Source organism: Dasypus novemcinctus, chromosome X (assembly GCF_030445035.2).
Source record: "Dasypus novemcinctus isolate mDasNov1 chromosome X, mDasNov1.1.hap2, whole genome shotgun sequence".
Taxonomy (NCBI): Eukaryota; Metazoa; Chordata; class Mammalia; order Cingulata; family Dasypodidae; genus Dasypus; species Dasypus novemcinctus.
In genome coordinates this window covers 67,969,372-67,991,371 of record NC_080704.1, presented here as the reverse complement: position 1 = coordinate 67,991,371, position 22,000 = coordinate 67,969,372, and the positions used below count along the sequence as shown (strand labels likewise).

Sequence of the window (22,000 nt, the reverse complement as noted above, 5' to 3'; positions counted from 1 at the left end):
TTGGAAATACATGCCAAAGTCCAGAGCTTTTGCAAGCCTGTGTTCTGGATGGACATGCTCAGTGAACTTCAAGGTAGATTAAGTCGATGGGAATATATTTATTTTTTGTCCTCTTCTCTAGATATATGAGCAGGTCACAGTGCTCCTGACCAAATGCTGTTTTCCTCTTTTACCACCTTAAACCAGATGGCCACATTTAAAGCCACAAGAGCCATTACTTCCAACTTATCTCCTTCCCTGCTCCTCCACCCCCTATTTATAACCCTTCTTCTCCTACAAGGTTTTAACAAGACATCTGTCAAATGGATAAATTATGACTTTCCCTTCTTCTCATTGCCTTGCCCACCCACCCTCTGGCTCTTGTGTTGATGAGTATGGATGTATGCTTGTGGGAGTCATGGAGGATAGATTCTTCATGTATTCTAGCCCCCTCCTTCTACCCTTCTGGAAACAAATCTACTCTTTCCTAGGTAACTCCAAGGTTGCATTTCAAGTCAGAGTCCAGGAAAAGCTAAGGCTCCTAAGACTGGTCCCAGTGGAACCACGAGAAAAAATTCAATGTCCCAGATGTGGGCCCCAAGATGTGTATAGGTTTCCTCAGGAATTTTGGACTCTGAGATCTCCTCCCTCTTCCCCAGACTTGCCCTGGCTAACTAATCTCTCAGAGTATGGAGACAAGAAGCCACCCCAGTACCCACAGTTTAGTACCTACAGCAAGTCCAAGAAGAAGGGCATAGTACCAAGGGCAGGAACATTTTGGGTGTCCAGTTCAAGCTGGGTGAAGAGGCAGGTAGAACTCAAGGTAACCTCCAGTTTGAGATGGCATGTTTCTGACTCAACTCATGGCTAGGGCATTGCTGGGTCCTTTGTTTTTTTACTAATGTTACAAGAATGCTCTGGGTTTCTAGGTTCTTGACTTCATCACAAGAAAGAATTCAGAAATGTGCAAATTTAATGAGGCCAGTAGGAGAGTTTATTAGGAAAGAAAAGAGATAGTACACACCCAAAACTTGGGTGCGGCCATGCAACAGGGTGAGACACGCAATGTGCGGCTCCTGGTTAAGTTTTTAAGGCATTTATTCCTCCCCTGTACCCATATTAAGGAGGGATTTCAGCTATTTGCTCTCCTGATAGGTTGCCTTTCTACCTTCACCTGTTAGTTTTCAGGAAACCATTAAGGAGTTCTTTCTGTTTGCAGTTATCTGGGAATTCTCTTGAGCCTGGGAGTTTCAAATGGGACCTCGTGACCAGGGTGTTGATGGGCTTTTCGACTGTAATGGTTACAGCTTTGTTCTCAAGCAGCTGCCTGTCCTTAGGGGGTTTCCAGTCTGGGTCTTGTGGTTGTGTTCTGATCAGAGGCCTTCCCTTGTTTATTGTACTAACCTGCCTCGCTAATAATTTTTCTCTTAGAATGTTGATGGCTAACTTGAGTAGATTGAATACTGCTCTATGAAATGGCTCCTAGATTGTAGCAGAGAGAGATACTACTGGGAGTTTCCATTAGGGCCAAAGGTCGGGATGCGGGAGCAGAATAGGCAGAAAGCCTCTCAAGGCAGACTGGGAAAAATCCTCCTATTTAAGCTACTCTAATTCCTTATCCCACCTAGGACTTGACATGAAAAAAAGAAGCCTGGAGACAGTTCCAGCAATCCTGTTTTCTGAATGGCCCAGTGCACTAAGGGAAAATCCTCGGATTGCAATCTCTCTGGCCCCAGAAGGCTAAAGACTGAGGAGACAAGAGCATGCTGCAGGCAGGAAGTCCAATCCACAGGGTGGCATGTAGATCCTTGGAGAGAATGAGGTACTAGGAGAGGCAAGGATAAGGCCTACACTAATATGGTCCTCTAGGGCAGTGGTTCTGTGGGAGTGATGAGTGTAATTCCTGGACAAGCAGCATCAGTATCACTTAGGAACTTGTTTGAAGTTTGAAATGCAGATTCTCATGCCCTATCTCAGACCTACTGAATTGGAGACACTGGAACTGGGGCCAGCAATTTGTCTTTTAACAAGCCCTCCAGGGAATTGAGAATCACTGCTCTAGGTCATTCACAGGGTAGGCTCTTCTTCTGGAAGGAAGAAACCAGCTGGGAACTCTCCCTCTCTGCCTTCTTGAAAGGCAGTGTGGGAGATTAGCTAAAGCAATGCTTTAGAGTAAGGCTGACTAAGATTCAAATCTGTTCTACCATCTAACTGGGTGACTATGAGCTAGTTGGTTAACATCACAAGTTATCTTCGGTGAAGATGGAGAGTTGTAGAGATTGAAATCACAGGAGAAAGGCCCTTACCCAACACCTGGCATATTTTTTCAACAAATTTAAGTTACCTTCCTTCCCTTCCTCCCTCCTTTCCTCCATTTCTGCCTCCCTCCTTCCCATTCATTCTTCCTTCCCCTTGAAAGGACCTATCGGTCACTCCAAGTTTGCTGCATCATTCTTGTTGATGAGAGACTAATCCTAGATGTTAAACTCCTAATGCCTCAAGGGCATGGTGATAATATTTCTAGGTAAAATCAGGGCTCATGAGTCTGTTAAGAGATGTATCTTTTTTTTGGCTCAATGGAATAGAATATTTGAATTAAGGAATAAATGTCTTTGGGAATCTGGATAAAAAGGAATAGGATCCTATGCCTCTTTTAGTTACTCTATTATGAGTCTTCCCCTTCCCCATCCTCTTGTTCATGCCCAAAGTGTCTTTGGTGTAGGGGTAGGGAATGCTGTGTGCCTCAATCACTGGCAAGTCTTAGCAAGAGCCAACTTATATTTGGTGTTGCATCTGAAATGTCCCAGATTATTGGGAATGATTTGTTAGAAGCCCCAATGTTGCTGTTACGAGGCCAAGAGATATTTGGACACCTTTCAGGAGTAACCCCGCACTATCTTCTGGCTTTATGTTGGGTTTGCAGAATGAAGGGGTGGGAACATTTGGGAATTAAGGATTTGGTGAAAGAGATGTTGTAAACCAGTTTGGAAGAAGAGAATTTAGCCCCTGATATAGCACACCCAAATGGCCTTTTCTTGACTTTCTTCCTCTTAAGCGCACCATTTGATGATGTTGATCAGCTCCTGCTGCTTGAAAATTTTGTCCTTGGCTTTTATGAGATTGCAGGCTTTAGTGTTCTAATTACATGCTGACAGCTCCATTTTGGTTTATTTCACTGACTCCTTTTCTGTTCCTCACCTCCCATTGTCTCTTTCTCAAGGTTTCTGGCCTTCCTTCTTAACGTGTTATTCCAGAACAAACTTTCCTGTTTTCCACAATCCTTTCTGGGTCCTTGACTCCCAAACCTTTATGTTTGTCTCCCCCAACCTCTGCATATTCTGCTGCTCCTCCAAATTCAACACTTCAAAGAACAAATTGGTCATCTATTCACCTTCTCCAAAACCATTGCTCCTTCTGACTTACCCTAAGTCTTTAATGACCACACTTAGGGTTGATACCCTAGAATCAACTTGACCTCCTCATTTCTTCAAACTAGATTCAAGATGCTTCAAACATGACCCCAGCCTAGCTTTCCAGCAAGCCCTACCTTCTTCAAACTCTACCACTCGTAGTTTGTTATCAATTTCCACAATTCCCACCATGGAGACTCATTCTTTGCCTCAGATACTTTCCCTTTCCCTTTCCCTTTTCTATCTGTTACAATCTTACCCATTATTTAAGGCCTATCTCCAGGGCCCCATGGATCCACAATTCTAGGGCCCAACAGCCATGTATGATCACTCTTTCCTCTGAAGTCTTGTTCTAGGGTCCTATATTGTGGGTCAGCATATGCCAAGCACTGTACTGCGCCCTATACATGCAGCATCTTAGTTCACCCTCTCTATGACCCTGCCTGTGGGGCAGACATTATTGTCTCCATTTTGCAGATGAGGAAATTAAGGCCCAAGATTGTAAATAGCTTGTAAATAGCAAGGCTGGGATTTGAAGCTAGTTTTGCCTGCCTTTAACCACCTTTGCATATTGCTTGTATATACACTGTTCCTATCGTGGTTACTTTTGATCTTTAGGATGGCAAAGATTACAGCTAAAACTTAGTAGGCAGAACCCTGCATGCAGTGGGAGCTCACTCAGTGAGTGTTGGATAGAAAATGGAAGAACAAAGAAAAGTATATATTTATGAAAAAATTGTAGCAATTTAAAGATCAATTCTGTACAAAAAATTTAGATTTAGAATGAGTTTCCAGCTCAAATTTAATTTACTTTTTCAGACAACTTGAAGGATGGGAGAGGAGCCAGCCCCCTTGTTCTTGTCTGTTTTTGTGAAGGGTATGCTCTACTCAGGCAACAAGATCCCTATACAATTGCCATGTCCTTCTGGATTAGCTCTCCCCTCACATCTGCACTCACACTTGTGTGTGCAGCTCTTGGCTCTGGTTGCTCATGAAAGAAGTGGGGAGTGTGGAATTCTCCCATTTTACAGATGAAGAAACTGAGGCCCAGAGCAGCATAGTTTAGAAGTTAAGAGCAGAGACTCTAGAGTCAGATGAAATCCTGGCTTTATCACGTATTGGCTATATGACTTGGCCATGTTATTTAACCTTTCTGAGCTTCAGTTTCATCATATGTAAGGTGGAAATAATAATAGTGTCTACTCAAATGGCATCAGTGAGGCTTACATAAGTTAATGTGCATAAAGGGCTTAGAATTGTTCTCTATATTATCTAAAATCATCTTCATTATTATGTCTTCAGCATGTAGTAGAGCAAGGTCTTAAATCCAGGTCTTCTCTTCCTACCTTCTCTTGCTATCGTATTATGTTATGATAAAAACACTGGTCCAGCAGGCATGCCATCTGGTGGCCTTAGGCAAGTCACTCCTGCTATATGATACCTGATCTATAAAATGGGGGCTTGTGGGTGATGATCTTTGAAGTGATACCTAGTTCTGACAGTCACTGATTCTGAGTAGCCCTGACAACTAACCAGATCCTGGATTGATTCTGTCCAGAGTATAGATTTCAAGAGCTGGGCTTTGTGACCTGTGGGCTCATGCAGGTCTACTGGAGTAAATGCAAGCAAGAGCAAGTCACCAGCTGCTGGAAGAAGCCAATTATGAGTCCCTATAAAGATGACTACACAGTAGAAGGAGCATAGCCTGAGTGGAATAAACTAGGCTTGGGCCTGGGGAACCTCAAACAGCATTACGGACAATGTCCTGAACAGAGGGTTGGTAACTGATGCCAAATAATTCTTTGGACCCTTGATAAAAAGACAAGGGTATAGTTTTAAAACACAAATCCTCATGGTGCACTGGGATCAGGCTGTATATGCTTATTGAGCTCTAGCAGCAGTCTGTTGGGACCCATCTTTGGCCGGAGAGGGGAAACTTGTCTATAAAAATTTATTTTATTAAGGCATGTGGCCAACAATTCCCCTTATTTACTGAGGCCAGAGCAAGGAGATATAGACTATTAGTATAATTTGAAAAAAGCAAATTCACCATAAAAATGCGTGTCCTCATAGATAAGGGAACTGATGACTAAAAGCAAATGTCCTAATCTCCTTCTTTGGGTTCTTTAAGAATAGGAGCAAGCAGTTTATGATCTTATTTGTAGAGTTCTGTACATTCAGTATAGCTAATGAGTAGATATTGGTTAAATGATATGATCAGCATAAAAGAGCACATGAGGTCAGAAGACCTGGCTCCATCATTTATTACTTGTGTGATTGGCTGAATGACCAGGTCACCTCTCTGAGCCTCAGTCTCCTCATTTAAAAAATATGAGTAATGGTGAGATTCAGCTCATTCATTGAAAATTAAGTGGTACAGTAGGTGTGAAAACACTTTGAGAACAATAAAGCATGAAGTACTCAAGAGGTTGTGCTATAAAATGTCCTGTTGCAAATTTCTTTTCATCCATGCTGAGGAATTCTACCCATGCCCTACCTTCTGTGAAAAGCAAAATGGCCAGAACCCTGAGCCATGAAGGATGCTTAAAGGCAGGGCATGACCAAAAGAACACCTTAACCAAATCAAGAGAACAGGCTGTATATGTGTGTTCATATGTGTGATGTACTGCATGATCATTTCTTGACCAAAGGATTATTCTCTGGCTGCTGTGTTGGAAAGCATGCCTATGGGAGAGAATGTGTGTTCCATAAGCTCTCTCTGTTGTCCTTGAACTGTTTTGTCTTTGGTCTTGTGGAGCCATGATTATCTTGGGGAATAAGTCATTTTTCAAAACATACTGGTGGTAAAAACTGACTTCTGGAGGACATGTTCAGCAATTCACTGCTGGTCCTAGGGAGAGAGTACTTGACTCTCATTGCCTCACACTCCATATGCTTTTTATTCTGGAGCCTGTTTCTCCAAATAATATTAACACTGGTCCCCATCAAGGCTAGATTTAGTTGGGGAAAAAAGAGAATAACAAAGTGGTCAGAATGATAGCCAGAGAGAGGCAGACTACCTCCACCTCCATCATTATCACTGTGCATAGACAAGTGTTGTGAATGTGCATGTGCCCATGTGGCAGTGGGGTAGATGTTTGCCTACTGCTGTGTGGAGCCTAGTCCTGCTGGCCACAAAGTCTAATGACAAGGGTTAGGGTCCAGGCACAGCCCCTGACTTACTATGTGATCCTGAGCTGATCCCTTAACATCTTTATGGTTCTTTTTTGCTATCTGTCAAATGCAGAAGTCAACCCATATCCTCTGTGTACCTCAGAGTGGTTGTACAAACCACTGAATGAGACTGTGACAAGGTTGAGGTCCTTGAGGGCAAGGCACCAGAGAAAACCATATTATTAATATTTTGTACCCATGATGTCTCTGGATGACATCATGTAAGGGTGAGAGCAGGAGATTGCAGGACTGGGGTCCACTGTGTGTGAAGAATGTCATGATCTATTACCATAAAAGGAGGGGTGCAGTAGAGTTATATTATGTACTGCCAGTTCTCAGCTGGTCAGTTCTAAGGAGGAGGGGGGAAAAGGGGAGGAACACAGAGAACTAAAAGCAAATAAGCCTGAAACTCATTTTAGTTGGTTTCTCCACCTACTCCAGACCAAGGGTTACCTTCACACTCCAAGGAGAGATGATCTTGAGCTTTCTTTCTTCTCTGAGGGAGGAGCTCATGATTTGCTCACGAAGGCATGAGACCTATGTAATTTATATCCACACCATGGTTAATTCCAGTCATTGGAAAATGGAGAGATGACAGTATTGTTTGTCTCGTGGTCAAATGGTGCTTGTACCCTTACAACTAGAATGTGAGTTTTTCCATAAGTAGCAAAGCTCTATGGGTGGGGGAAGAGCCAAGCAAGGTAGCCAACTCTGTGGACTGAACATATTCTTGTTTTGTCTCCTAAGCTGATCACTGGAGATTCCATCGTTAGTGCTGAGGCAGTATGGGATCACGTCACCATGGCCAACCGGGAGTTGGCTTTTAAGGCTGGCGACGTCATCAAAGTCTTGGATGCTTCCAACAAGGATTGGTGGTGGGGCCAAATCGACGATGAGGAGGGATGGTTTCCTGCCAGCTTTGTGAGGGTGAGTGTCAGTTTTCACTCTCCTCTCCTTGCTCTTTGGCTTCCTACCCTTGGCTTACCCTTCATCAGCCCCTATTCTCTTGCTCATTCCTCCCTTGGTGGCTTCTCATGTCCCCCCCCCTTTTTTATCTCCCACCTAGGACCTGGGCTTCCTTTAATCTTTGCCTTCTAATTTTTAGACTTTTCTCTTGTCTCTTGTTTATTTTAACAACACCTCCTCCCCTTGCCTGCTTCCTACCTCCTTACCCTTTGTGACTTTCTGTGAATCATTTCCTTTGTCTGGGATTTAGCTTCCCTATCCAGAGTTGGCCTTGATGGTTTTTGAAAACTCTTTTAGCTCTATATTGTTGTGAACTTTTGTCTTTATTGTCTCTCTTCTTTTCTGTTTTTTTTTCTTTTCCTTGTCCCTTCTTTTTTTTTAATCCTTTATTCTCATAGATCCTTTCCATGTGCCTTCTCTCCTTTCCTCTCCTTTGCCTCCCCTTCTGCTTCCTTTGACTTGTTTCTCTCATTTAGGCAATTGTGAAAACCACCATGTATTGTCAGAGGACTGTCATCAACTGTTAATGTAAGAGTGTGAGTTTTCCCCTCCCCAGCACCAGAGCTTCCTGATTGTAGGTTTTACTTTTAGAAGGATAGTCTAGCAGCTGAGATATAGGATAAGCTGTGGGTGGGAGGCAAGTAGGCTGAGAGGATTTGGAAGGCCTTGGCTGCTTTGACATTACACCATGAAAAACAGTTCTCCACTGAGGGGCTATTGGGAGGGGATTCCCTGCAGTTTCTGCTTCCTGCAGGTCAGCAATTAGCATGTTCTAAGAGAGAGGAGCATTGACTGGTGTTCCCAGATCACGGCTTTCTTAAGTTGTGAGCTGGAATCAACTCTGACAATTGTGAGCTCTGATTTTCCCCATCTGCAAAATGGTGTTGGCAATTCTTTCATGCCAAGGGGTGTCACAGTGAATGAGATAATATCTGCAAAAACTACTTTGGTGTAATACAAATACAAAGCACACACAAGGTTGTATTATGACCATCCTTACCACAGCCTTATTAGGCTATCATTTTTGGCAGTTTCTTTCATAAGAGAAGGATAAAGTCCTCTGAACCTCAAACAAAAGGACAGAGGAGTTTGGACCCTTGGAGTTTGAAGGACCTCAGGATTGGAATGATGAATATTATGAAGGAAGGAATCAACTTTACTCCTTCCTAGCTTTATGGCTTTTGGCAAGACTCTTCACTTTCCTGTGCCTCAATTTCCTCATATGAAAATTGGGAATAGCAGACTTGTGAGGATTAAATGAGATCACATGGGTGAGTAAAGCATGTAGCAAAGTGCATGGCACATATTTGTGCTACGTATCAGCCTCGCCCTGGTGGTTGAAAGAAACCTTCCTTAGAGAGGTTTAAACTTGGGAAATACATATTTATGGATATGGAAAAAAGGATATGGGAATTTTTTCAGGAGTGTGTTAAATCTGTATATGAGTTTGGGTAGAATTGACATCTCAATGATATTTAGTCTTCTCAGCCATGAACACTGAATGTCTTTCCATTTATTTAATCACCTTTGGTTTCATTTAGAAGTGTTTATAGTTTCCAAATACAGGTCTTTTATGACTTTGGTTAAATTTATTCCTAAAAACTTGATTCTTCTAGTTGCTATTGTAAATGGAATGTTTGTCTGACTTTCTCCTCAGACTGCTCATTAATATTGTATATAAACACTATTGATTTTTTAAATTTGTTAATTAAATTGTCTTTTTTAAAAAGATACATAGATCACAAAAAATTTACTTTAAAAAATATAAGAGGTTCCCACATACCCCACACCCCACTCTCCATTCCTCCCACATCAACAATCTCTTTCACCATTGTGGCACATTTATTGCATTTAGGGAATAAATTTGGAGCACTGCTGCACTGCATGGATTATAGTTTACATTGTAGTTTACACTCTCCCTCAGTACATTCAGTGGGTTATCGTAGGATAAATAATGTCCAGCATCTGTCCCTGCAGTATCATTTAGGACAATTCCAAGAACCGAAAATGTCCCCATATCTTATCTCTTCCCTCTCTCTGCCCTCAGCAACTACCATGGTCACTTTTTCCAGATCAGTGCTACAGTTTCTTCCATTACTAGTCACAAAGTTCTATAGTAGAATATCAGTAAACTCACTCTAATCTATATTTTATTCCTCCCATTTGTGGGCCCTGGGTTGGTGATGTCCACTCCACCTCTGTATTGAGGGGGCTTAGATACCACATGGTTGATGGATGTGATTTTCCTGCTTGGGGTTGTAGGCACTCTAATTTCCCTGGTGTGGTGGTTAGCCATCTTCACCTCCCTGTTAACCGACCTGTGTAATTCCAACAAACTGGAGAGCAGGAGTTGCAACTCTGCTTTGGCTCAGGTCCCAGCTGGCACATGGCCAGTCCAGAAGTTGAAGTCTCCTGGTATATACCAACCGCAGTGCCCACCACAGGTTCAGTAAAAGTGACAGAAGAGGCATGAGTTGAAAGGTCACATCTGAGGCCAACTCCATCACAGTCAGCAACACAAATTGCAAAGTAGTCCCCACTGATGAAGCACTGTGCTCCAGAGCCAACTGCCATGACCATAGAACCTGTGCTTCTCTGTAGCCCTCAGGAGCACCAGTACCTGGGGTTGTATCTACTTTGGCTGATTTTTAACTATTAATTTTCTGTCCCACCATGTTGCTGAAATCATCTATGGGTTCTAATCATTTTGTTATGGATTTTTCATGATTTTCTAAATACAGGTTCAGATCATCAGCAAAGAACGAAAATTTTACTTTCTCCTTTCCTATTTAGGTGCCTTTTATTTCTGTTTCTTGCATAATTGCTCTAGCTAGAATGCCTAGCACCATATTGATCAACAGTGGACACAGAAGTCATCTTCATCTTCTTCCCAATTTCAGTGGGAATGTTTTCAGTCTTTCTCCACTAAGTACAATGTTAGCTGTGTGCTTTTCATAAATGCACTTTATCATATTGAGAAAGTTTCCTCCTATTCTAACCTTTGGAGTGTTTTTATCAAGAAAAGATATTGTATTTTGTGAAATACATTTTCTACATCTATTGAAATGAACATTTGATTTTTCTTCTTTAAAAAATTGTGTTACACTGATTTTCTTATGTTAAACCACGCTTGTCTTCCTCATATAAAGCTCTCATGATTGTGATGTATAAATTTTTTAATGTGTTTTTAGATTCAGTTAACATTATTTTGTTGAGGATTTTGCATCTGTATTCATTAAATCGATCTGTAATTTTCTTTTTTCTATAATATCTTCTTAGGCTTTGGTATTCGGGTAAAATTAGCTTCATAGAATGTGTTTGGTAGCATTTCCTCCTGTTTACTTTTTTGGAAATGTTTGAGCAAGATTGATATTATATCTACTTAAATGAGTGTTGGAATTCCTCAGTGAAGCCATATGGTCTTGGACTTTTCGTTTTAGGGAGGTTTTTGGTGAGTGTTTCAATCACCAAAACTTGTGATTGGTTCATTGAGGTAATCTGTTTCTTCTTGGGTCAGTGTGGTTCATTCATGTGTTTCCAGAAATTTGCTCCTTTAATAAGCATTGTCTAGTTTGTTGGCATATCAGTAGTTCAGAGGATCCTATTGTGATCATGTTTATTTCTGCTGGGTCAGTGGTAATGTCATCCTTCTTATTTTTTATTTTATTTGTTTGCATATTCTCTGTTATTTTCTTAATCCAAGAAATATTCATTCATTTTGTTGATCAACCGGAAGACCTGTTGTTTTTCTCCATTTTTTTCCTCCATTTCATTTTTTTCTGCTCTAATCTTTATTATTTCATTCCTTCTGTTTTTTGTTTTTGTTTTGATTTGGGAATGAATTGCCCTTCTTTTTTAGTTCCTCCATGTGTGCAATTAGGTCTTCCATTTTAGCTCTTTTTCCTTTTTAAAAATAAACATTAAGAGATATAAATTTCCCTCTTAGCCTTTGCTGAATCCCATAAGTTTTGATATGTTGCATTCTCATTTTCATTTGTCTTGATGTATTTCTCTTGAAATTTCTTCTTTGACCCACTGATTATTTGAATGTATTGCTTAATCTCCATGTATATGTGAATTTTCCCTTTTTCCAGCTTTACTCATTTTTAACTTTATTCCACTATTATCAGAGAAAGTGTTTTGTATAATTTCAATGATTTTAAATTTATTGAGATCTGACTTATGTTCTAGCATATGTTCTGTCCTAAAGAAAGATCCATGTGCACTTGAGAAAAATGTATATCCTGGTTGGTTTTGTTTTTGTTGTTGTTGTTGTTGTTGTTGTTGTTTGGTGTAATGTCCTATAAATGTCTGTTAGATCCAGTTCATTTATGAGATTATTCAAGTGCTAAGTTTCCTTATTTTTTCCCTGTACAGATGTTCTAACTAATGCTAAGAGTGGAATGTGGAAGCCTCCAGCTATTATTGTAGAGATGTCTGTTTTTCCCTTCCTTTTTGTCATTGTGTGTCTCATGGATTTGGGGGCATCTATCTTTGGTGCATAAATATTTCTTATTGTTGTTTCTTCTTGGTGAATTGTCCCTTTTATTAATATATAATGACCTTCGTCTCTTATCAGGTTTGCATTTAAAATATATTTCATCTGATACTAGTACCTCTACCACCACTTTTTAAAAAAATTTCTTTTAGTGTGGAATATCTTTTTCCAACCTTTCACTTTCAGCCTGATTGTGCTCTTGCATCTAAAGTGAATCTCTTGTAGATCTCAAATAGATGGCTTGCTCATGTTTTTCTATCCATTTTATCATTCTAAGTCTTTTAATTGGGGAATTCAATTCATTAAAGTTCATTGTTACTAATATAGAGGCGTTACTTCATCCAGTTTATCCCATGGCTTTCTGTTATCATATCTTACTATTGTCTTTTAACCCTTTCAGTTTCTCATACTTATGTTCTTTATTTCTACACTCTTCTCCAGAGTTCTTGCCCTTGTCTTTTCCATTCAGGCTGTAACACACCTTTAATATCTTTTATATTAGGGTGGTGCAAAAGTAATTGCGGTTTTGCATTGTTGAGTTTTGCTGTTTGATATTGGCATACATTCTTAAATAAATATGGTTATGTTATACATCATTTTAATGTGAATTTCTCACTTTTTGTTTTTTTGCTAATGACATTATTTGTTGTTTATTTTATATTTATTTTAGACTATGGAAATTATGGTAAACAAAAAGCAAATTATAGTAATTTTCTTTTTGAGTTCAAAATGGGTCGTAAAGCAGTGGAGACAATTCGCAGCATCTACAACACATCTGGCCCAGGAACTGATAACGAACATACAGGGCAGTGGTGGTCCAACAAGTTTTGTAAAGGAGACAAGAGTCTTGATGACGAGGAGTGTAGTGGCCAGGCATTGGAAGTTGACAATGACCATTTGAGAGCAATCATCAAAGCCGATCCTCTTAAACTAAATGAGAAGTTGCCAAAGAACCCAACGTTGACCATTCTACAGTGTTTGGCATTTGAAGCAAATTGGAAAGGTGGAAAAGCTTGATAAGTGGGTGCCTCATGAGCTGACTGAAAATCAAAAAAAAATATTCTTTTTGAAGTGTCATCTTCTCTTATTCTGCACAATAATGAACCATTTCTTGATCAGATTTTGACGTGCGGTGAAAAGTGGATTTAATGCAACAAACAGCTATGACCAGCTCAGTGACTGGACTGAGAAGAAGCTCCAAAGCACTTCCCAAAAGCAAACTAAACCGAAAAAGGTGATGGTCACTGTTGGTGGTCTGTTGCCACTACAGCTTGCTGAATCCGAATGAAACCATTACATCAGAGAAATATGCTCAGCAAATGCATGAGATGCACCAAAAACTGCATCTTCAACTGGCACTGGTCAACAGAAAGGACCCAATTCTTCATGACAAGGACCGACAGCATGTTGCACAATTAACACTTCAAAAGTTGAACAAATTGGGCTATGAAGTTTTGCCTCATCCGCTATATTCATCTGACCTCTCGCCAACTGACTACCACTTCTTCAAGCATCTTGACAACGTTTTGCAGGGAAAACACTTCCACAACCAGCAGGATGCAGAAAATGCTTGCCAAGAGTTTGTCGAATCCCAAAGCATGGATTTTTATCCTACAGGAATAAGAAAATTTATTTCTCATTGGCAAAAATGTGTTGATTGTAATGGTTCATATTTTGAATAATAAAGATTTGTTTGAACCTAGTTAAAATGATTTAAAATTCATGGCCCAAAAGCACAAGTCTTTTTGCACCAACCTAAAAGATTTGGTCTCTTGATATCATACTCTCTCAGTTTTTGCCTTTAAAGATTTTAAACTCACCTTCATTTTTGAAAGGAAGTTTTGCAACATAAAACATTCTTGGCTGGCAGTTTTCTTCTTTCAGTACCTTAAATATATCATACTGCTGCCTTCTTCCCTTCCTATATCCTTATTTAAGCTCCCATGTAAGTAATGTATTTCTTTTCTGTTGCTGTTTTCAAAATCCTCTCTTTGTCTTTGGCCTTTGACTTTCTGAATAGTCGATGTCTTGAAGTAGATTTATTTGAATATATTCTGTTTGGGGTACGTTGTCCTTCTTGAATATTGATATTCATGTCTTTTGGAAAATTTTCAATCATTATCTCCTCAAATATTCTTTTTTTTTTTTTAAATTTTTTTATTTTTTATTGACTTTGTAATAATATTACATTAAAAATATATATGTGAGGTCCCATTCAACCCCATCCCCCCACCCCCCCTCTCCCCCCCCCCCAACAACACTCGTTCCCATCATCATGACACATATTCTTTCTGCCCTTTCCATTCTCTTTTCCTTCTGGAACACCTGTAATGCACATTTTTGCATGTTTCATGTTGTTATTCAATTTGCTGAAACCCTGTTCAATTTTTTTTGCCTTCTTTTCTCTGTTCGCTTATCTTTTCAAGTTCAAATATTGTCTTTGAAATCACTTATTCGTTCTAACACTTCAGATTTGCTGTTATATGCCTGTAATGTATATTTTTACCTTATCTTTTTAAAAGATTTATTTATTTAACTACCCATCCCACCTCTTTGTCTGCCCTCTGTGTCCATTTGCTGTGCGTTCTTCCATGTCTGTTTGTTCTCTCTTTTAGGAGGCACCGGGAACCAAACCTGGGACCTTCCGGAGTGGGAGGGAGGTGCTCAATCTCTTGCGACACCTTAGCTCCCTAGTCTGCTGCATCTCTTATTGTCTCTTTTTGTTGTGTCATCTTTCTGTGCCAGCTCTCCACTTGGGCCAGCTCACCACGTGGGCCAGCTCTCTGCTCAGGCCAGCTTGCTGTGTGGGTCAGCATGCCGTCAACAGGAGGCCCTGGGAATTGAACCCTGGACTTCCCATGTAGTAGATGGAAGCCCAATCACCTGAGGCACATCTGCTTCTCTCTAATGTATTTTTAATATCATCCGTTGTACCTTTCATTCCCATAAGCTTTGTTACTTTTTTAAGGCTTTCATGTTATTCTTTGTGCTCACACAGTGTCATCTTAATATCATTTATCTCTTTAGTTGTATTTGCCTTCATCTCCTTAAATTGGTTAAGGAGGTTTTTGTGAACATCATTTATTAGTTGTCTTAAATCCTGTAAGTTATCTGGATTCTTGGTTTGATCCTTTGGCTGGGTCATATCTTTCTGTTTATTAGTATGGGTTTTTATCTTTTGTTGATACTTAGGCATCTGTTTATGTTATTGATTTTGCTCTGTTAGGCAGTTTCTTTCTCTTGCATAGTGGTTTTCTTTCTCAGCTCTTCTCTGATTTTTAGTTTAATTTTTTCTAAAACTTTAATATTTTCCTTTTTGAGTAGTCAAAACAGGGGCAGGGAGCTGCTAATGAAGGCCAACCAGTTCTGCTATGCCTGGAAAAGAATATTGAGAGACCAACCTGTCCTTCCTCCATTTTCCTGGCTGGGCAGCAAATGGCATTCCTTGGCAAACCCTTCCATAGAGATGCATTCATCAATTTCCTTTAGATCTTTGGAATCAGCAAGTTATGGTAGTTACATTCACCAAAGAAAAGTCATACTCAGCCCTCTGTTGCAACCTCTCTTTTCCCCAGGAGGAATCTATCATTTCTAATCTCCACTGACTGCTCAGCTGCAGATTTCACCAAGGTTTTTCCCCTCAGGGGGAGGGAGATTGGGAGATGAACAACATTCCCAACCTTAGCGGTATCAACTCAAGGTTTTCCCTTTGACCTTTCCATCACTCCATCCACAGTCCCTGCATGTATGTATGACTCTTCTGGTATGCAGATGTACCCAAAGTGGTTCTCTTAGATGACTTCCACACCCTTTCTACTATTTTGCAAACGACCTTCATCCTGCCTGAGCTACTCTGATGCCATCGTTTCTTCAAATATCAATATTGATTTTAATATATTTTATTTAACCCAATTTATACATAATCTTATCATATAATATTATATATTATCACTATAAAATTATTGATACATTTTACTAAGTCTTTGGAAACTGTATATTCCACACTAACAACACATCTCAATTCACAATAGCCATATTTCATGTGCTTAGGCACCAAACGTGGCTAGTGGCTACCGTACTGGATAGCATCAGTCTAGACTTAGGACAGAGTCTAAATCCTAACTCTGAGCTCCAGTATTCTTTCTATAATACCAATGTTTCTTTCTTTGAGAAACTAAGACAGTATTACATGATGCTTCAGATTGTACTAAGAATGAGCATTTATTTACTTATTTTTTAAGTTTTTAAACTTTTATTTAATTGCTTTGTTTTAAAGATACATAGATCACAAAAAATGTTACATTAAAGAATATAAGAGGTTCCCTTATACCCCACCTCCCACCCTGCACACTCCTCCCACATCAACAACCTTTTTCATCATTGTGGTACATTCATTGCATTTGGTGAATACATTTTGGAGCACTGCTGTACCACATGGATTATAGTTACATTGTAGTTTACACTCTACCCCTGTCCATTCAGTGGGTTATGGCAGGATATATAATATTCAGCATCTGTCCCTGCAATATTAGTCAGGACAACTCCAAATCCCAAAAATGCCCCCATATCACACCTCTTCTTCACTCTGCCTGCCCTCAGCAACTACCATGGCCACTGTCTCCACATCAACGATACTATTTCTTCCACTGTTAGAGTCATAATAGTTCTATAGTTGAATACCAAAAAGTGCACTTTGATCCATATTTTATTCCTCCATCCTGTGGATGCTGGGATGGTGATGTCCACTCCACCTCTAAATCAAGATTGGGCTTAGATCCCACATGGCTGATGGATGTGATTCTCCTGCTTGCAGTAGTAGACACTCTCAGTTCCCTGGTGTGGTGGTTGACCACCTTCACCTCTCTGTTACCTGACCTGAGTAAGTCCAATGAACACGAGAGTCTCAGAGAGCTAGAGACTGGATGATAGGCTTACAGGAAATTGGGTGGGGGGAGAGGAAGGTTATTTGCTTATTTGTTTAACAACAGTTGAATTATCTTTAGTTCTTTAAAGGGGAATATCTTTAGTTCTTTAAAGGGGAATCAAACCTTAGAGGCCAAGCTGCCAGTGAGAGGAAATGGACTTAGGCTGTTACACAAATGGTATGAATATTGACTCCAATGAAGGAATTTCAGTTTTTATGAATGAATTTCTTATAAATAAGAATTTCAGTTCTTATTTATGTGTAGGTTTATGTTTCTGGTAAGATTGTGTGTAACTCAAGGGATAGAATAATGGAGGTTATAGAGGCTCTATCCCAGCAAATCTTTAAAAGTAGAATTGCTATCTCCTTTATTCTAAATTGATTTTGGTTGAGGATAGAGTAGTATTGTAGAACGATACTGTGTTAGGAAATGAGACCTGAGTTATAGTCATGGTTTTCCCAGTCATTTGGAATATGATAATAGCCTTCATTTTCTCCCTCATCTCTAAAGGCCCCTCAAGAATCTATTCAAGCTCAGACTTATCTAGTTAGAAACATATGATAACAGAGAATGAAAGCGACTTGTTCATTCATGCAGGGGATTAGTGACAAAGCCAGGACATGAACACAGGCCTCCAGAATCTCAATCTTGCACTTTCTAGACTATAGAACAATCAGGGAAGGACAGGCTTGAGCTGCTAACAAGATTGTCAGCACTTGAGGACCCATTCCAGACTGATGGCAAAAATAGTTAAACTTTTTTTGGACAAGTTTGGGAGTGCTATCCCTTGTTTATCCACTCATGCTTGTAGTGGTCATAAAACCTTAAATATCTATGTAGATGGTCTTCTTTGTGGCCCTAGAAGTGACTCATGGCAGGCTCTGTGAATTTAGCCTTATATTAGCAGAGAGGACATTTCCCCTTGGATTACAGAGATTTCTCTCTCCCATACTAGAATTGAGAATGGCACTACCAGCCTTCATTTACATTCACATGATCCTTCTTAATGGCTTTTCACTATGTGTCTGCTATGGAATTGCATTATCCAATGCATCATTTTGCTAAATGGAGGTGGATTAAAAAATATATATATGGAACCATCTCCAGCTCAAAGAATCTTAAATCTGGCTGGTGCCTGACCCAGGAGATTCCTTCAAGTTCAGATAGCACATGTCACCTTGTAGGTATCTCTTAGAATCCCAAAATTTACAGCCCCCTTGAGGGTCAAAAAGTCTGTCCATCAGCTTCCAGGCAGGATCATAGCTAAATCATCCTGGATTTTTGGCCAGCATCTTTCAGCCCAGCCTGAAGTACTTCCTTGTTTCCAGATGCTAACACTTATGCTGTAGTTTAAGCCAATTTCTTGAAATATGTTGCTTTTTGTGCAAGGAAAATAATAGTTAAGAGCTGGCTCTAGTAGGATATAATCTGAATTGTTCTCTTGCAGTGAGACTTTCCTTCCAAGTCCCCCTTGTTTACCCGTAGTGTTCATTGGGGACTTGGTTATCTGCCCGATTTGAAAAGTGTGATCTGGGGTCTGGAGCCTGTTTTGCTCTCCATGTAACCATCTCTTTGGCTCATTTGGGGATAAGCATGAGCTTCCCTAGCACCATGTGTGTACTACCTTGACCATGCAATGGCTTGAGGAGAGGAGGACCAAGATTGAGTGCCTGGAAATGAAATCTGCTTCTGGAGCCAATTGGAAATCACAGAACTTTGGAGAAATCATCATGGTCATATATAGTTTTTCCTTTTTCAGTTGATAAAGTTATTATTATGAATCATGGTAAAATTTCTTAACTATTTCTTCATGCAGCTTTTTATTACTAGTGCTATTAATACTTCTTTGCCAATATTATCTGAGCCCTGAATGAAAATGTCTGTTCAGCACTTAGCAGCAATCATCATCTCGAGCCAGGTGGCCAGGGACTGAAGGTATATGGCATCTAGAGAGGCCTCCTTCTATGTACCATGTCTTTCTTATCAGGAGGTTACCAGATAAACCACACTCAGAAACTGGTGAGTCTCCTTTTTGACTTTCAAAAGGTGAATCTTTGAAGAGTTTATTTAGGACTGCTTAGTATTGGGTGAGACTTGACATTTCCTGTTTTAGCTCTGCTCTCAGAATGGACTTGGTCCCTTTAGAAATAATTACCTTAAGTTAACATGGGGTAATTATTTCTAAAGAACCTCAAGGGTCTTTTCCCATCTTCAGGGGATGAGCCACAGGGCAAAGTGTTCTAGTGCTCAGGGCTCAAGTGTACCATTGTGGACGGAGATCTAACCAGCCAGGCAGTATGATACCACTGGCCCATATTAATTAATGCATACATATAGGCATACATACATACACACATACACACTGTTGCCTGTCAGAAATAGTTGCTCTTCCCACAGAGATTAGGAATAAAGAAAAGGCAGCTAGTATCTTAAGCAAGACCTAAGTCCTCACTACTGTGGATAGCACTCCCTGAACCTGATGGGCTAGAGTGATCAATTGAGGAAGTCAGTTTTTACAGTACCTACCCCTTCCCTCAACTAGAATTGGAACTCAGATCCAATGAGATCTGAGCTTTAAGCTCACTTTTGCCTCAGAGGAACCACGGGGTATATGGATGATGCTAAAAGGGTAGGGGAAGCATGTGAATAGGGACCTAAGGGCAGAAAATTTCCAGCCTTTTGAGGTTGTGTGGCCCTTCTCTATTGGAAACGTGCTTTGTAGGCATATCGAGGCAAGGGGCATTTTATGTGGAGTTAAAGGAACTGGTGAGACTCTAGGGGATGGAGAGATGTACTCTATGACAGGTTATCAAGCAGAAAGAACATAGTGAAGGTAGCAGGAACATTGGACTGGGAAGTCAAAAGAACTGAATTAAAGGGCCAGCACTGTTGCTGATTCCCTGGGGAATTTTAGACAGGAACCTCCCATTTTCTGAGCCTCAGCATGTCCACTGATAATCCAGGGGGTTGGACCCAATGGTTTCTAAAGTCCCTACTCAAATCACCAGTCTGAGATTCTGCTATGATTCTAAAACCAGGGTCACCTGTGCTTTCCAGCCTGTAACCACTCTGAGCCATATATCACATTGGTTTGATGGAGCCTTTCAGTTGAGCAGGAAGGAGCTGGCTTGTCACCACAGTTGCTGAGTGGATCAACCAATAGCACTTTGAGTGGTGACACTTATACTCTAGGTGGTGAGGCTATTTCTATGAGGTGTCTTCCAAAGGGTACCACCAGGGAAGATGCCACGAGGTGGTGTAAAAGGAAAGTTCAATTAAAAAGCTGTGTCCTCCAGTCTTTTTTTTTTATTGGTAGTATATTTTATTTTATTTTATTTTTTTATTCATTTTTTTAAATATTACATTAAAAAAATATGAGGTCCCATTCAACCCCACCACCCCCACCCCCCACTCCCCCCACAGCAACACTCTCTCCCATCATCATGACACATCCATTGCATTTGGTAAGTACATCTCTGGGCATCGCTGCACCTCATAGTTAATGGTCCACATCATAGCCCACACTCTCCCACGTTCCATCCAGTGGGTCCTGGGGGGATCTACAATGTCCCGTAATTGTCCGTGAAGCACCACCCAGGACAACTCCAAGTCCCGAAAACGCCTCCACATCTCATCTCTTCCTCCCATTCCCCGCACCCAGCAGCCACCATGGCCACCCTTCCCACACCAATGCCACATTTTCTCTGTGTCCTCCAGTCTTTTGAGCAACCAGACTTTAAGTCAAAAGACAACTTGCTCTTGATTTCTGCCAAAGCCACTCCTATCCATTGAGAAGGAAGTTACTGGAGGCATATATGTTGGAGACTCTATACTTCCTTCCCTACATATGCCTCTCCCACTGTCTCTGTGAAACCTGGATGTTCTTTATTAGGAATCAGAACCTTTCATTTTGTGATTAGTTTTGAGTTAGGATCTAGACTCCTTGAGAGAAAAAAGAGGGTATAAGTTTCAGCCTATTCACACTGACATATAAATGACTGATATCAAACCCTTGCCTGAGAATGCTTTAGAGAGGAGAGGAACCATGAGGGTAGCAAGGAAAGGAAGAAAACTAGGAAAAGAAAAGGTGGCTAGAAATACACATGGGAAGGGCAAACTGCAATAACACTTTTCTATCACTTATTGGAGTCAGCTGGCCCACCATGAAGGCTGCCTTCCAGGAAATCAAAGCCCTTAGGAAGTATTTCAAATTCTAGAGGAATCTTATTTCCAATGCTTGTGAGCAGTATGTCCTTTAGCATATTTCTTCACATCTTCAAACCTTTAGTTTTTCTCCCCTTTAAATGGTAGCATTGAGCTCTGATTTTTTCTCAACATTTTAATGACATGCTGCAGTTTGATATGGACTTCCCAAACATAGTCATGATTTGCCCTCCCTGACATATAAAGCTAACACAGGCAGCAGAGATGCTTGATCCCAGGTTATAGTTAAAAACCAGAGTTCAGAATGGGTAACTTCTCCAGAATCCTGTCATTTAAGAAGATTAGAACCTGAACCTTGAGCTTCCTGGGGCTCACAATCCAGTGCTTTTCCCATTCCCTGTGACCATTGTGGGGCTCAAAGGAGCTAGTGGTGTGAAAGGAATTTACCAAGTCTGGAATTCCATGCCCCTAATTAGGCTTGCTTTTCTCTAGAAAGGGAATCTTAAGGATTGGTTTGGCTTTTTGGGAGGATGCGACAGTCTACAAGTAGGCTAGAGTGGAGGATAGTCACCTGGCGCATGAGTGCCTTTGACATTGTAAAGACCAGCTAATGGTGGCTTGGCTCTTGCAGTTTTCTTTTGGCGCCTCCGTGTTCTCCAGTTTCAGTTCCATGATGACAGGTTTCTTAGCTCCTGCTACTGGTAACATGTTTCTATCCTTGCCTGGGGCCAAAGGCATCCCAGGTCAAACTGAACAGGAGCCTGCATTGTGGGCCACATTGACTGGGCTTCTAGTCTTCTGGTCCTGGCCTCTTTCTGACTCTTCTAGGGCAGGCTTCTCCTTTTTTAACTCCCTTAAAGAGATCTGGGCATACTTCTGAAAGA

At 40.6% G+C, this 22,000-nt stretch overlaps 1 protein-coding gene across 36 annotated transcripts in view; it reads left to right on the top strand.

Annotated features, from left to right (window-relative positions):
- The window catches only part of ARHGEF9 (Cdc42 guanine nucleotide exchange factor 9), a 530,054-nt gene that overhangs the window by 38,153 nt on the left and 469,901 nt on the right, over positions 1 to 22,000 (top strand). For 31 of the 36 annotated variants that reach the window (XM_071212901.1, XM_071212902.1, XM_058291384.2 and 28 more), the window contains exon 2: positions 7,311 to 7,490. The exons of 2 other annotated variants lie outside the window; for them this stretch is intronic. In XM_071212901.1, the coding sequence (XP_071069002.1) occupies positions 7,311 to 7,490 (180 nt within the window). Of the gene's footprint in view, positions 1 to 1,375; positions 5,166 to 7,123; positions 7,211 to 7,310; positions 7,491 to 22,000 lie in introns of those variants that run through there. 3 more of the 36 variants (XM_071212899.1, XM_071212910.1, XM_058291385.2) reach the window with 2 other exon arrangements.